The 17,351-nt window shown below is 37.1% G+C and overlaps 1 protein-coding gene and 1 pseudogene across 1 annotated transcript in view; one reads left to right on the forward strand and one right to left on the reverse strand.

Moving 5' to 3' along the window:
• RCL1 (RNA terminal phosphate cyclase-like 1) overlaps nucleotides 1–9,569 on the reverse strand; it is a 63,427-nt gene extending 53,858 nt beyond the window's left edge. The window contains exon 1 of the mRNA XM_008577812.1: nucleotides 9,533–9,569. Coding sequence (XP_008576034.1) covers nucleotides 9,533–9,569 — 37 coding nt within the window. The remainder of the gene's footprint in view (nucleotides 1–9,532) is intronic.
• Nucleotides 9,570–11,169: 1,600 nt separating this feature from the next.
• On the forward strand, nucleotides 11,170–13,122 carry LOC103594578 (annotated as a pseudogene).
• Nucleotides 13,123–17,351: the final 4,229 nt, after the last annotated feature.

Below are 17,351 nucleotides of genomic sequence, written 5' to 3' on the forward strand. Positions count from 1 at the left end.
TAAAAAAAAAAAAAAAAAAGAAAAGAAAAAGCAGATACACACACAAAAATACATACTATATGATTCCACTTATATAAATTATAGGTAATATTTCAGAAATAGAATCAATGGTGTTAAAAGTCAGTTTAATGCTTACTCTGGGGTGGGAGGGAATGGTGCACCATCTGGGAGCAAGCATGAGAGGGTTGCTGGTCATGTTTTCTTTCTTCATATGGATAATGGCTACATAGGTATGTCCATTTAGTAATAATTCATGAAGCTGTACATTTATGGCTTATGTACTTTTCTTAATGTATGGTATACTTTAGTAAAAGTTTATTTTTAAAAATGAAAAGCAAAGTTCAAAGAAAAAAATGCCTTCAAAAATAGGAAAAGAGCAAAGAAATCCAAATAACCTCTTCAACATCATGATACTGCAAATGCCATTAAAGATGTCTCAAGAAAGAAAGAAAAAAAAGCAAGAGAATATGTCAACATAAGGAAGAAATATGAATTAAGGAAAAGGCTGCCTTAGCAATTAAGCAAGAAGATTTTATATATTTTGATTTGATCCCACACTCCCATTTTTTTTTTTTAAGTATAGTCTTTGACCCAGATATTTCACATCTAGGACTATATCCTATGGAAATAGAAGTATGCTAAGATAAATGTACAAAAACTTTACTGCTGCTTTATTTATAATAACAACATTAAAGATTACCTAAGTATCTTAAGTTAAGGGAATCATCAAATAAATTGATATATCCATATTATGGTATACTCTGTAGTCACTAAAAAACATGTTAGAAAACTCATGTGCTGCCATGGAAAAATGTCCACAAAGAGTTGTTAAACTAAAAAAGCAAGATGCAGAATTAAAAGATGTGTACATAGGGCCGGCCCGGTGGCGCACTGGAGAGTGCGCCGCTTGGGAGCACGGCGGCGCTCCCGCTGAGCGTTCGGATCCCATGTGGAGACCGGTTCCCGCTCACTGGCTGAGCACGGTGCGGGCGCAACACCGAGGGTTGCGATCCCATTACTGGTTAGTAAAAAAGACAAAAAGGAAAAAAAAAAAGATGTGTACATACAGAAAAAGATCTGGAATCTTGGGATTATGACTGGTGAGGGAAACAGGGAGAATTCTATGGTCAAGAGCAATAAGGGATGCAACCTGCCTGAATTCCTTTAAATTTTGAATCATAAGAGTTGTTTCCCCAAACAAACATGTACTACTTTTATACTATAATAATGAAACCAAAAACTTTTTGTCCCATACCTTCAAAATTTCCTATATATGTTGCCTTGCTTCTATAAAAATGTGTAAAAAATAAAAATAAAAAAGGACAAATTAATTCTCTGATTTATGCTGCTTTTATTACCTTTCCAGTTTCCTATTAATATCCAAACTCTTCAGTCCTACTCCTTCATGACCGTATTGGGAGGAGGTAATCTCTCTCTAACCCTATTTCACTAGAACATTTTCTCCACCTCAGAAAACTACTAGAGACAGAGGGGACATTATATAATAACAGAGTCAATCCACTAAGAAAATGTAGCAATCCTAAATGCACCAAACAACAAAGCAGCAAAATATAGAAAGGAAAAATTGAAAGAACTGAAAGGTGAAAGACAAATCCACAATTACTGATGGAGATTTCAACACCCCTGTCTCAATAATCAATAGAACAACCAGACAGGAAATTAGCAAGGACACAGAAGAATTCAACAACACCATCAACCAACAGGACCTAATCAACATTTATAGAGCACTCTACCCAATAGCATCAGAACATACATTCATTCTAAATGTCCATGCAACCTATACCAAGAAAGACCACAACTTGGGCCATAAGAGAAACCTCAACAAATTTAAAAGAAGTGAAATCATACATAGAATGTTCTCTGACATAATAGAATCAAAATAAAATCAGTAACAGAAAGATAACAGGAAATATCCAAACACTTGGAAACTAAACAACACACCTATAAATAATCCATGGGTCAAGGAGAAAGTCTCAAAGGAAATTTAAAAATACACTGAACTGAAAAGAAAATAAAAATATGACATAGCAAAATTTATGCAACACAGCTAAAGCAGTGTCAAGAGGGAAGTTTATTGTATTAAACGTATACATTAGCAAAGAAAGAAAGTTTCCAATAAGCTCCACCTCAAGAATTTAGAAAAAGAAGAGCAAAATAAACCCAAAGCAAATGAAGGAAGAAAATAAAGATAGGAACAGAAATAAATAAAATTGGAAACAGAAAAGCAAAATAGAACAATCAATGAAAGAAACAGCTGGTTCTTTAAAGAGATTGACAAATCTCAAGCAAGACTGATGTGAGTGAGGAGAAGAGAGAAAGAGAGGAGATACAATTACCAATATCAGGAATAAAACTGGGGATATTACTGCAGATCCTGCAGACATTGAAAGGAATATAAGGGATACTATGAACTCTATACACAAAAACTCAACAAGTTAGATGAAATGGATCACTTCTTCAAAAAACACAAACTACCATAACTCATACAATATGAAATATAGTATGAATAGCCTACAAATATTCAGGAAACTGAATGCATAATTTTAATATTCACAAAAAGCAAACATCTAGGCCCGTGTGGTTTCATTGAAGAATTCTACCAAACATTTAAAGAAGAATTGAAAACGAATCTACACAATCTCTTCCAGAAAAACAGAGAAGGAAATACTTTCCATCTCATTTTAAACTGGTATTACCCTGATACCAAAACTAGACCAAAACAGTACCAAAAAACAAACAAACAAAAAACTACAGACCAATATTGCTCATGAACACACATGGAAAAATTCTTTTAAAATTAGCAAATAAAACATATAAAAAGAACTGTAAACCTTGACCAAGCAGAATCTATTCCAGGAATGCAAGGCTGGTTCAATATTCAAAACCAACTAGTGCAATACACTACATTAACAGGCTAAAGAAGAAAAATCACATGATCACATCAACTGGTGCAGAAAAGCATTTGATAAAATATAATACTCATTCATGATTTTTAAAAAATTTAGAGGGAACTTCCTCAACTGAATGAAAAGCATCTACATAAAATATAAAGTTAACATACTTAGGGAGATGCTTTCCGCTGAAAATTGAAAACAAGGCAAGGCTGTTTTCTCTCACCACTCTTACTTAACATAGGGCTAGAAATTCTAGACAAGGCAGTAAGGCAGAAGAAGAAAATAAAAGGTATACATATCAGAAATGAAGAAATACAACCATTCCTATTTGCAGATGATATGAATGTCAACATAGAAAATCCCAAAGAATCCACAAAAAAAAACAAAATAAAACAAAGAAAACTCCTAGAATAAGTAAATTCAGCAAAGTTGCAGGATACAAGGTAAACATACAAAATAAAAATCAATTGTCTTTCTACCTACTGACAATGAACACATGGAAACCAAAATTTAAACTACGATACCATTTACAACTGCTCCAAAAAATGACATATTTAGATGTAAATCTAACAAAATGTGTACAGGATTTATGTGCTGAAAACTATATTACAGTGATAAAAGAAATAAAAAGATTTAGGTAAGTGGAGAGACAGACCATGTTCATGAATTAGAAGTTTCAACATAATAGAGGTGCCAATTCTCCTCAAATTGATGTATAGGTTTAACACAGTCCTTGTCCAAGCTTTTTTTGTATATTAGACAAGATTATTCGAAAATTTATACTGAAAGGCAAAGGAACTAGAATACTTAAAGCGATTTTGAAAAATAAAATTGTGGAAATCAGTCTATCCAATTTTAAGACTTACTATATAGCTACAGTAATCAGGCTGTGTGATATTGGGAGAGGGACAGACACACAAATCAATGGAAGAGAATGAAGAACCCAGAAAGAGACCCACACAAATATGCCCAACTGATTTTTTACAAAGGTGCAAATGCAATTAAATGGAAGAACTACAGCTATTTCAACAAATGGTGCTGGAGCAATTGGACCCCCATAAGCAAAAAAAAAAAAAAAAAAAGGCCCTCTATGTAAGTCTTACACCTTATACAAAAATTAACTTAAATGTAAAACTATTAAAACCTTAGGAAAAAAATAATGGAAAATCTTCTACTATGGCTCTAGGGTGTGGCAAACATTTCTTAGACTTGACCCCAAAAAACGCAGCCACAAAAGGAAAAATTGATAAATTGTAAATCATTAAAATTAATCTTTTCCTTTCAAACAGCCATAATAAGAGAATATAAACACAAGTTACAGAGTAGGAGAGAATATTAATAAACACACATCTGCAAAAGGACTAGAATTTGTGAAGAACTCTCAAAACTCAACAGAAACACAAACAAATTCTATTAGAAAGTGGACAAAAGACATGAAAAGACATTTCACTAAAGATATCATTAGTCATTTGGAATATACAAATTAAAACCACAATGAGACATCATTACACACCTATCAGAATGACTAAAATTAAAAGTAGTAACAATACCAAATGCTGGTGATTTACAGAAACTGAATCACTCATACATTGCTGGTATTACTATAAAATGGTACAGCACACTGGAAAACAGTTTGGCAATTTTTTAAAAAATAAAACATGCAACTACCACGCAACCCAACTATTGCACTCCTGGGCATTTATCCCAGAGAAGGGAAGACATAAAACTCTGTACACAAAATTTTATAGAAGACTTATTCAGAATAGCCCCAAACTGGAAATAACCCATGTGTTTTTCAACAGGTGAATGGTTAAAAAACTGGTAGTTTCATACCATGGAGTGCTACCCAGCAATGAAAAGGAACAAACTTGATTTAAAAAACAACTTGGGTAAATCTCCAGAGAACAGAGAACAGATTGGTGGCTGCTAAGTCCTAAAGAGAGGTGGGGGAAGGAGGAAAGTCGTGTTGGCTATAAAGGGCAATTGAGGAATGCTTGTAGTGATGAAAATGTTCTGTACCTTCACTTCTGTATCAATGTTAATACCCTAGTAGTGATATTATACTACAGTTTTCCCAGATATTACCATTGGGGGGAACTGGATAAAGTGCAGACAAAATCTCTCTGCATTATTTATTACAACTACACGTGAATTTACAATTATCATAAAATGAAAAGTTTCATTTAGAAAAAAAACAGTAGATAGTTCCATCTGGAATAGCATTTTACAGCTTCCAAACAATACTAGATCTGAAAATAAGCCATTCTTGGCATTTGTCCTTAAAAGAAAATTCTTGTTTTGGGCAGCCAAAAATCACTTAGAAGCATACTTTATCAGTCAATAGAGGCACCAAAGCGTAGGTCCCTAATCAACAAGACAATATTTAATCAGCACTTATCATTAGCATAGTCATCTAGCACTTCCTAAATCCAGTTGTCTCGCAACAATTCTGAGTCACAAACCATACAGAAATAAAATATAGGTACATTCTCCTTTCAGAAGATCAATTTATGAACAGCCAGATTTATCCCCCAAACAATGCATCAGTTTACCAAAAGATATTACGCCTTCAAAGAACCTCTATAGAGCATGTTTCCTCAGCACATTTTAAAGGATTCTTTTGATAAAAACTCCACTTAGCTCTTCTTTTTCAGAATCTCATCTGCTTAAGCCATGTGCAGTACTCCCATGGGACCAAATAACTCTCTCTCTCTCTCTCTCTCTCTCTAATTTTACAGGGGAAGACAGTCAGGCTCAGTTATGTGACTTGCTCAGGAACCCAGGTAGTAGCAGTCCTGTCTCCTAACTCCTATATCGACCAGTGCTCTTGCTCAAGTACGTCATATTCTGCTACTCTCACTTTAAACAATTACCATTCTCATGAAATTTTTTTCCATTTAGACCTCACATTATACAGAAATTGTCAAATTAACTGAATCCTGCAAGACACAGACCTCGCGAAATCCAGAGATAGATGTACTTTTGAACAACTGTTTTATAATACTAATGAGAAACACCCAAGTTTATCATGCAGTTAAACGGGGGGGTGGGGGGGGATGGACGGACAGATGGGACACACACACACACACACACACACGCCCTCCAGGCTGGAGCTGGGTATATTCTTTTTCCAGCTGTCAGTCAGTGGACCTTCAACTTCACCAGCTATTTCACTTAACTATGTTTTGGCTTTTTTACCTTCAGTAAAACAGCACCACCAACAAAAAATATTTACTTCCTCCTCACTGAAGAGTACAATGAGACAATATTATCATTCATGTTCTTCCAGAATGAAGCATAAATTACACATGTGGCTATGTAAAACCATTTCAGATCATCCTTCTTTGGGGTTCAAATTGTTCTCATTTACAACCCCTCTGCATTGGGAGGGAACAGTTTTATGTGAGATTAACTGACTTGCCTGTAGTCACATCCACTTCTGAGTCCTTGTGCAGTTTTCTTGGCACCACATGTTGCTATTTCTAATCAGTAGAGATATTGGGGGGGAGGGACTTAATTATTTAAAGTCCAGTAGGCCAAGGGTTTTCAATATCAACACTACTGACATTTTGAACAGAATACTTCTTTGTTGTGGGGGGCTGTCTATGCACTGCTGGAAATTTAGCAGCATCCTTAGGCTCTACCCACTAGATGCCAGTAGCACATCCCCTTGAAGCTGTAACAACCAAAAAACAACTCCAAACACTGCTAAATGTCCTATAGGGAGCAAAACTGTCCCTGGTTAAGAATCACTGCACTATATATATAAAACACACAACTATTTGAGGATAGTCACCTAAAAGGAAAGCTTTAAACTAAAAAGAGAAGATAAACAGAAGGCATAATTCTCTTTAAATATTTGAAAAGTTTCTATGGAGAAGCAGAACTATACCCAATGGATAGAAGCTACATAATAATAAAACCAGCTAACATTTATTCTTCATATGTGCCAGGCACTGTTTAATACATTTCTAAGTATTATTTCATTTAGTCCTCACTATAACCTTATGAGGTCAATAACACTGGCCCCACTTAACAGATGAAAAAAATAAGGCTTAAAAATGTTAAAAAATTTGCCCAAGTTCAAAGGACTAATAGCAAAAGGCAGAATCAAGAGTCAAACCAAGGTCTAACACTGAGCCCAATCCCTTAACCACCCTGCTACTATGACCATGACAGATTAAGGATTTTATCTCAATGAAACTTAAAAAATAAAGAACTTTTGGAATTAAGAACTGTTTCTTCCACCTACAGTGATTCTTGCAGCCACCATCTCAATTCTGTCTGCACAAATCAGAAGATCCAGAAAGCCTCCCTTCATAACTTACAGGGAAGTCTGCTCTGAACTCGCTGAGCCGCTGTATAACACTCAGCTCTTCTACTTCAAGTTACTCAAGCTACTTCGCTCTTCCTACTTAGATGGCAAGCTTTTTGAAAGCAGGAGCTACCAACTTCTCACATTTATATCCCCCACGAAGTTTTGCATACACTGTGGCTAATTCCTGAGGCAGGAGGCCTCCCATACCATCCTCACCCTCCAAAGCCCAAACCATGAAGGATGTTTAGACTAGGACCTTCAGATGTGATTCTTGTATTTGCACTGAAGATTTTATTGGATATGCTCTAAGTTTTTTTTTCAACTCTCAGAATCTGAGTCAGGAAGAGGCAGAAAGGGATAGATGACTGGTAATAAAGCCCATTGGTTACATCTTCAATCTAGCTACCAAGGACTTGTTTGACTATGAACACAAATCATGTGTCAGGGGCTCCATGTATTTCTGTGTGTGTAAGTATATACACCTACACGTGTATATACACATATTCACATATAAGTGCCTGTCTAAATGCATGTATGTACAGGTTCTTTGTATGTATGTCAGTTCCTTCTATAAGAAATTAAGCAGACAAACATCTACAAGGTTTCTGAGGCCCTGAAGCTAGCACAAGGAGGTATAAATTAGGGGGTCTCTTTTTTGCCCTGGTATACTAATAAGGTAAGACAATAATGCCCTACAGTAGCGCTCCTCATAAAATACCATTACATCTGCCAACCAGTACCACCTCCCCGAGCACCAGAATCTGACACCCCTTCATGAAACTGCCAACTGGCCAAGTCCTGTTTTTGGAAGAAATGGGAGCTTGTATGTGTGTGGCATTGAAGAGATGCTCCAAACAGTGGAGGAGGGGAGAGAGAGAAGCATCCTTTGGGACGTTAGATTGGAGTCCACCTGTCAAGAGACAAACTCTGAACTTAATCTTATAGTCACTATATTTTTGTTAGAAAGCTCAGGTTACCAGGCTATGGTACTTCCATTCCTCTTAAAAAAAAAAAAAGTGTTCTTAGAAAGTAGACGCCCTTCTTCTTACCATATCCATTTAGTGACAAGTCCTCCAGATTAATCTGTGGGTGAAGGGGAGATGTGGCCAAGAAAGCCACAGAACAGACCAATCAAGCAATCGCTTTGTCCAAGGGCCAGACTCAAAATGAGGGGAACAGATGTTGAGCAGAAGAGCATTGGCATAAACCATTTAGAGATCTCTCTTTAACTCCCTCTGTTTCTGGGCAGTAGACACAGGGCAGGAACTGTGCGTGCAAGCTTTTTCTACTATCACTAGGTTTCTCACCATCACTGTAAAAGGGTCTTCTGGTTCTTTCCTTCCTAATCTTCTATCTCCATAAGTGACATGTCATCTCCTGCCCCTTATGTGCAACCAATCACCATTCAAGAGAGACAGAGATGTAACTGTCTAGAAAATGCGTTTCAGACAGACGACAAAATGGGCTGGCCGTGCAAAATTAAACACGACCCAGGAAGCTTCCAGGACCAACCACAAACCCTCTCTTTCAATTTACATAGTTTTTTCCTCTTTTCTTTAACTGATTCTCCCAATTTGGGATAACCAGACAGAAGCTTTTAAACGCATGTGTCTTATTCCAGGGGACCAGCTGAAAACCGGCGCCATTTAACGGACAAGGGTTTAAATGGGGCCTATTTTTAACCTATCTACCTTTGTAGGGCAAAAGTGAGCTTGGAAGCCTGTAGTTCAGCGCTTGTCACCAACCCTTTTCTAAACTCAAGGCAATTAGGCTCATGACTCAAAAATTTATCTCAAAGCTCTTGTCCTGCACGCATCAATCACAGCTAAGGGTGAAAACAAACAGAATTTTAAAAAATTCTTTCATCTACACCCAAGCAGAAGTGTGAAGGCAGCCGAGAAATCATGGCGACAGGGACTGCCGGGCAACTGCTTCTGAGACCAGCGTTGGGACAGGGCAGGGCACCAACCAGTGGTACTTTTCTATACAAATGTCTCTCCATCGGCTCATTCACCACATTTCGGTCCAACAAACTGTTTTCCTCCTTTGAGAGGCTTATGGAGAGACCAAGAGCAACTGAAGGGAAGCGAGGGGGCGATGCGTGGTACGTGTAGACACACACACACACACACACACACACACACACACACACACACACACACACACACACACTGCTTTTCTCTCTTTCCTGTCCTCCTCCAATCTTGCACTCCCAAATCTTCCCGGATAGTCGATTATTTCCACTCTTCTACTCAGAAACCTTCAAAGATGCGCAGTTAACTATCAAATGACTACAAACTTAGGAGTTCGATATCATAACGTGAATTTGCAGCCATTCTTGGACAATGTCAGCAAACCATGAGTTCCAGGACACACAGTGGAGGGTCGTGGGTAGTGTCTGAAAGGGGCGGGAGCTAGAATAAGATTAAGGGATGTATCTAGCCTTATGAGGATAAGAGCTAGTTATGAGGAACCACTGGGAAGGTCTGAACTCCTATAAAGTGACAGGTTATAAGAGATGTAAGCAGAACTTGATAGAATCAGCCCTGAAGTCCATTGAGGGAGGTGGGTAATTATATTCATGCCATTCCTTGAGATTGTTTTTTAGGGAGCTGACAATGGTCATTTGGGGAGTATTTAAAAATCTCCAGGACTCCTGAGGGCCTCTCCTGAATGCTGTTATGGACAATGCCAAAGCAAGGAGAGGAGCAATGACTGACTGGAGTTGATATACAAATGCACCCATTCTCTTATCCCTTGGGTGAGACAGCCCTGAGATGTGGATTCTACAATGTTTCCCCCAGGGTTCCACAGCAGTGTTAAGCTCCAATTGCCCACTGTGGTAACTTGCTTGATTAAGTACCTTTTACCTGCTCTTTTCCCTTCCCTGTATCACTTCCCAACTCCCTTCTGATATGTCCTGGGATTAACTCCCAAGTAAACTACTTGCACTCAAATTTTTGCCTCAGGGTCTTCTTCTGGGCAATCTTAAAATAAATCCTGACTTTTAAAATTTGAGAATTAAAAAAAACTGTCACTCAAGAATTCTATATTCAACAAAACTATCTTTAAAAAATGAAGGAGAAAGACATTCCCACTGAACAAAAACTGAGAAAATTTGTCACTAGTAGAACTACCCTACAAAAAATGCTAAAGAGAGTCTTTCAGGTTAAAATAAAAGGACGCTAGTCAGAAACTCAAAACCACAATAATAAAAATAAAGTAATAAAGAACACAAGTAAAAGTAACTGCATAGATACATGTAAATGACATTATTAGTGTTTTGCTTGTGACTTCTCTTTTTTACTCTTATTTAAAAGACAACTGCGTACAACATAGTTATGAGTCTATGTAGATGGGCACACAATGTATAAAGATGTGGTTTGTGATGATAAGAGCATAGCAGAGGGAAGGAGCAAAAGGTATTAATGGAGAAATTAAGAGAAAAAAGACATAAGATATACAGTTTAGACAACAAATAGCAAAATGGCAGAAGTACGTCCTTCCTCACTGGTAATTACATTAAATATAAATGGATTACTCTCCAGCTAAAAGGCAGAGATTAGCAGAATGGATAAACATGTGATCTACCTATATGTTGTTTACCAGAGACTCATTTTACATTTAAAGACACAAATAGGTTGAAATTAAAAAGATATTTTATGCAAACAAACAAAAAGAGGTCTCGCTCCACCCCCATCACAGCACCCTGAGATCATCTGCCACTGGAGCTGGCCTCCTGGTGGGTGAAGAGCAGAAGCTGCTATCCTGAGGCTCCACAGAGCCCAGACAGCCATGGCAACAGTGAGGCACAGGGCAGGTTCTCTGGCAGATCCCATGACCCTTGGTGAACAGGTGTCCCAAGCAGGCAGCCCTGCTAGGGGAGGTGGCAGAGGCTGTGCTGGCTGTGCTTGGGCACCCCTCACACAGTGCTCCATGCCCATGTGGTGTTGTTGCTGCTCCGTGGCTGGTTATTTCAGAAAATTTAGTGACATTGAAATTGAAGGAGAGATTTTAAATTCCTTAGTGCAATACTTTGTTGATAATTTGGGGCAAAAAGTTAAAGCAATGCCATTAGTTGAAGAAACATTTTTACTTCAGGTGACTTTGCCTTTGATGATAATAGGAAATAGACCCTCACGAATAAGACTTTCTTATATGTTATCAGGCTATGGATCATATTTATCATCAGAAGAAATACACCCAAATACAATCTTACGTAGTGTATTAGTCTGTTTCTGTTGCTTATAACAAAATACATGGAATTGGGTAATTTACAAAGAAAACAAATTTATCAATTGCACTTTCTGAGGCTGGGAAGCCCAAAGTCCAGGGAACACATCTTGTGAGAGCCTTGGTAATGGTGACAGTGATGGCAGAGTATCACATTGCAAAAATGGTGGAGCAGAGAGAGAGCAAGAGTAACCTCCTCATTCACTCTCCTTTAAAAGCCCTCAGAACCACACCCCTGACCACCATTATTAATCCATTCACTATGGCATGGTCCTAGAATCTGATCACCTCTTCAAGGCCCCACCTTTCAATTACCATGATAGGATTTCCCACTCTCAACAGTTACAGCGGGGATTAAACCTCAATGAGGTTGGGGAGGCATCCAATCTACAACACATAGTAAATTAGAAGAAGCAAGAAATCTTTCCCTGGTTAATCAGGACTTAGAATACTTGTCTAACGGCCTTGAAGGCTGATCATCCAATCCAGTTGCAGTGCTTTTTGACACATTTCTTCATCCAGATGCTGAGTTTGGAATATGGAAGTGTCCATGTTGATAATTAGCTTTGGAAATTGGTTGGAGCTACCTGGACTTAAATTTAAGGATTGGGTGTCTAGCAAATGAAGCAACCTAAAAAGGAGTGGAGTTATGCCAGAGGAAATAGCTTGCTGTTATAAATGTTACGTAAAAGTCACGGGTCTTCAGAAGAATTTCAGAGAGAATAATTACGTAACCTCTGTATCAAGACCTTACAGAGATCAAGATGATGATGATAGCAAGACAGAGATATTTCAATAATGCATTTACAGATAAAGAAGTCAAACTTTATCAAGAGAAACTGGAAAATCATGGGTGATCAGTGAATAGCAGTCACTGGGTTATCAGTGAATAACCGTCAGTGAGTGGTTCTCGTGTTCCCTTCTGTCTCTTTGCTGAGACTGTAGCTCTGGCAACTGGAACATTGGATTCTCTTGCACATCTGGAAACTGAAGAGAATGATTTTCCTTTTGCGTTTCATTCAATGCCTGAATTTGGAGCTACTATAAGCAAAGGAAAGTTGCAAGGCAAAGTGGATTGAGTGTTAATTGTCGGTTCTGGGCTTGCTGCAGCTGACACAGAACTGTGTCCTTACAACAATAATATCCCTGTGATTCATGTATTTCACAGAAGAGTAATTGATCCAAGCTTAATTTCCAAACAGAATCCCAAAAAGTTTTATCTTGAATATCATAAAGTCTGTCATGTGGTGTGTACTCGGTCTTATTGTATAGACTCAAATCTTTTATCTGATTACACCAGTTTTCCTGAGCACCATGTGCTTTCCTTTAAGTTGGACATGAAATTCATTCTTCAAAGCATCTCTGGGTTGAAGAAAATGTGTAAACTCTCTGCAAAAGTACTATTGATAGGCTCTCATCCTTATTTATCTTTTCTGAAGGAACAAGAACTCAAGCTAGCTAACCACATGTAAGGGTAATCCTGTGAAAATAGATGCATATAACTACGAGTGTGCTAAAGAAACCAACTTTTTTGCAGAGACAATTTAGTTTGGTTTTTGAAGGGAGGGGCACTGGGTATTACATGCTGTTTAGCTACAAGACAATAAAAAGCAGCATTTGTTTGTTGAAAGAGGAGGAGGAGATGGGATAGCTTAAAGCAAGTTTACAAGCAATTTAAATGGACAGTTTACCATTAAAGATTTTTAATAGTGGTTTTGCAGTGTACTGGCTTGAATTTTCTGGACTTGAATTAACTGGAGGAGAGCCTCAAGCTATAGTAACTTCATTTTTTAAAGTTACCAGAACTTGGCGTCCTGATTTATACTGTATTGTATCTAAGAGGTCACTGTCAGACAAGTAGAAACACTGCCAACTTGGAATACTTTAAACTTTCACTTAACTAAAACATTCTTTTCTTCCAAGATTTTTTGTGATCAATTTTGGTTATTTATTAAGTTTGGCTCCAAAATATTATAGCCTTGAATCATTTGAGATGCACTGATCTAAATGAAAATGGTGTATAAAGTATGTGTGCTGGGGGTGTAGTAGGGGTAGGAGGCATTTAAAACTTAGGTTTTATTTACTTTAAAATCATCAATTGTATAAGTCTAATTTATCACCAAATATGATGGTCTTTACAAGAATATTTTTATTGTTGAAACCTTGACAGGCACTTCATATTATTAACTTCTAATAATTTAAACTATCCAATAATGTTAGTATATTTTGACAACCAAGATATTTTTCAGAAATTTATTCTCTCCTTAACCATTATAACATTTAATTAATCTGAATGCAATTCAAAAAACTGTGGATAGAATTACAAAGAAAGAAAGAGAGAAATAAAGAAAGAGGGGGGTTATATTGATATAAGACAAAATAGATTTTAAGACAAAAATTGTTACAAGACAAAAAAAGAACATTATATAAAAATAAAAGAACCAATCCATCAAGAAGATATAACAATTTTAAATATATACACACCTACTAACAGAGACCCAGAATACATGAAACAAAAAATGACAGAACTGAAGAAAGAAGTGGACAGCTGCACAATAATAATAGCTGGGGACTTCAACACTCCACTGTCAATAATGAATAGAACAACCAGACAGAAGACCAAAAAGGAAATAGAAGACTTCACCAATGCTATAAACAAATAGACCCAACAGATGTATATAGAATACTCTACCCAACAAGAGAAGAAGATACATTCTTCCCAAATGCACATGGAAAATTATTCAGGATAGGCTTGTGTTAGGACAAAAAACAAGTCTTAATAAATTTTAAAGGATTGAAGTTAATGTCAAGGTCAAGGGTTCAGATCTCTGTATCAGCCAGCCACCAAAAAAAAAAAAAAAAAAAAAGAAAGAAAGAAAAGAAAAGAAATTGAAATTATACAAAGCATCTTCTTTTTCTCTGATTTTTTAAAAGATGACCGGTAAGGGGATCTTAACCCTTGACTTGGTGTTGTCAGCACCACGCTCAGCCAGTGAGCAAACCGGCCATCCCTATATGGGATCCGAACCCGGGGCCTTGGTGTTATCAGCACCGCACTCTCCTGAGTGAGCCACGGGCCGGCCCCGGAGATAACACACTTTCAAAGAAGAAAGTACAAGCTAAATTAGGAAATATATTGAGACAAATGTGAATTAAAACACAACATAAAACTTATGGGATGTAGAAAAAACAATGGTCACAGGGAAATTTATAGAGGTCAATGCCTACATTAAAAAAGAAGATCTGAAGTCAATAACCTAATATTCCACCTTAAGAAACAATTGCAAGCACTGACGAGTATGTGTAGAAATTGGAACCTTCATATACTGCTAGAGGGAATGTAAAATGGTGTAGACACTGTGGAATCAGTGTGGCAGTTCTTCAAAAAGTTAAACATAGAATTTCCACATGACCCAGCAATTCTACTCCTAAGATATATATACAAGAGGCTTAAAAACATATATTCCCACAAAAACTTGTAGACAAATAACCCCAGCAGCATTATTCATAATAGCCCAAAAGTGGGAACAACCCAAATGCTTATCAACTAATAAAGGGATAAACAAATATAAATATGGGTATAGGGCCAGCCCGTGGCTCACTCGGGAGAGTGCGGTGCTGATAACACCAAGGCCAGGGGTTTGGATCCCGTATAGGGATGGCCAGTTTGCTCACTGGGTGAGCGTGGTGCTGACAACACCAAGTCAAGGGTTAAGATCCCCTTACCGGTCATCTTTTAAAAAAAAATAAAAATAAAAATAGTAAATAAATATGGGTATAAATATGATATATCTATATGGTGAATTCTCTCATAAAAAGGGATGAAGTATTGACACATCTACAACACAGATGAACTTTGAAAACTTTATTGTATCATTTCATTTATATGAAATGGACAGAATTCATACAGACAGAAAGTATAGCGGTGCTTCCCAGAAGATGGGAGTGGAGGGAATTGGGAGCTGTAAAGTTTCATTTTGGAAGTAATAGAAATATTCTAGAATTAAGAAAGTCATGATTGTTGCATAACACTGTTAATGTGCTTTTAAAAACCCACTGAACTGTACACTTTGAAATATTTAAAATTCTGAATTTTATCTCAATAAAAAAGTGAAAAACAAAGGTTAAAAAATAAAACAGGAAAACAATATACAGTCGAATACTGGAAATATAATAAGTGCTACATAAATATATGTTGAATGAGTAAGTAAAATCCTAAAAGAGTAAACCATCACCATGGGGGAGCTTCCTATATGTAAAAGTTGCTACATTTGATACTACTACAGAAATTCCCAATTTGTCTTCTCCTTGTGTGAAATTATTACATATTTTATGATGATAATAATAATTTTTTTAAAAAGAAAGGAGGACAAAACACTAGATATACTTTAGCGTAAGCCATTCTGGTCTATTCCCAAGAAAGGAGAGAGGAATCAGCTGTTCGAATTGTCTGGAGTAGTTCCCCTGTACGGATGGCAACCTTGAAAATAAAATTTCTCCCTGTTAGCTTAATATATATTCATGGTGATTTGGAAGGTGTATCTTTTTCTTGTTTCAGATTACAAGACCTTCTGAGTACATTCTGGTCTTGAAGTATATTTCTCTATTTAAAGAAAGCCATATGGATAAAGTTAGAGTGTACAAACATCACAGAGAGTAACAACGTTCATTATTGTACTGATAATATCCTGAACATATTTCATTGCTAGCTTTCTGCTTTGTGCTACCTAGGGAGACTAGACGTAGTAGGACTACCGCTTCTCTGAGCTCGTGATAAACTACATGTCTGTTCGAAGGATTCAACAAGGACTCTGGTAGTTAGCATAGGTAGTGTCAGGATTGAATTAAGTGGTAGGACACCTGTTGGTGTCCACAGAGAACTGGAGAAATGCTTGGTGTGAGGAAACCCCACACACATCTGCTGTCAGAAGTGTTGTGAGTATAAAGAAGAAAAAAGTTTCTTGTTTCAATACAGGTAAGTTCTAAGAGAGTGGTGGATGGTGGAAAGATTGGTCAGAGAGTGCCACATTAGAGAGATAACAGTTGAGCTCCAGCCATAATAAAGCTCTAGAACATGAGCATTTCAACAGAGAGAATAGCTAGTGAAAAAAATCTTAAGCAGGCATAAGCCTGATATAATCAAAGAATAGTAAAAAGGCAAGTGTGGCTAGAACACAGTAGGCAAGTGGTAAGAAATAAAGTTGGAGGGGTAGGCAGGGGATTAGGTCATGTACAGCCTTGAAGGAGATCATATTTTATTTTTAGTGCAATGAGGAAGAGTCTCATGGTCTGACTAAAATGTTAAATTAATCACTCTGGGTTTTTTAATTGAAACATAATTGATTATACATATTTGTGGGGTATGAAGTTGACTATCAATACTTATGTGCAATGAGTGATGGTCAAATCAGCATAGTTAGCTTGTTCATCATTACAATACATGATCATTCTTTTTGTCCAATCAATTTCTCTTTAACCACCCTCTCCCCTCTTTCCACTTCTAGTAACCACAATTCTGTTCTCCCCTTCTGATAGTTCAACATATTATTATGATTGTTCTTTCTTTCTTTCTTTCCTTCCTTCCTTACTTCCTCTTTCTTCCTTCCTTCTTTTGTTCCTTTCTTTCTCTCTTTTTCTCTTTCTCTCTTTCTTTCTTTTTCTTTTCCAACACAATTTATTGAAGAGGCTGTCCTTTCCCCAGTGTATGTTCTTGGTGCCCTTGTCAAAGATCAGTTGGCTGTAAGTATTTGGGTTGAATTCTAGGTTCTCTCTTCTGTTCCCTTTGTCCGTGTGTCTATTTTTATGCCAGGACCATGCTGTTTTGGTTGCTATAGCTTTGTAGTATAATTTGAAGTCAGGAAGTGTATTGTCTCTGGTGTTATTTA

Source organism: Galeopterus variegatus, unplaced genomic scaffold (assembly GCF_000696425.1).
Source record: "Galeopterus variegatus unplaced genomic scaffold, G_variegatus-3.0.2 Scaffold1580, whole genome shotgun sequence".
In the NCBI taxonomy this organism is placed as follows: domain Eukaryota; kingdom Metazoa; phylum Chordata; class Mammalia; order Dermoptera; family Cynocephalidae; genus Galeopterus; species Galeopterus variegatus.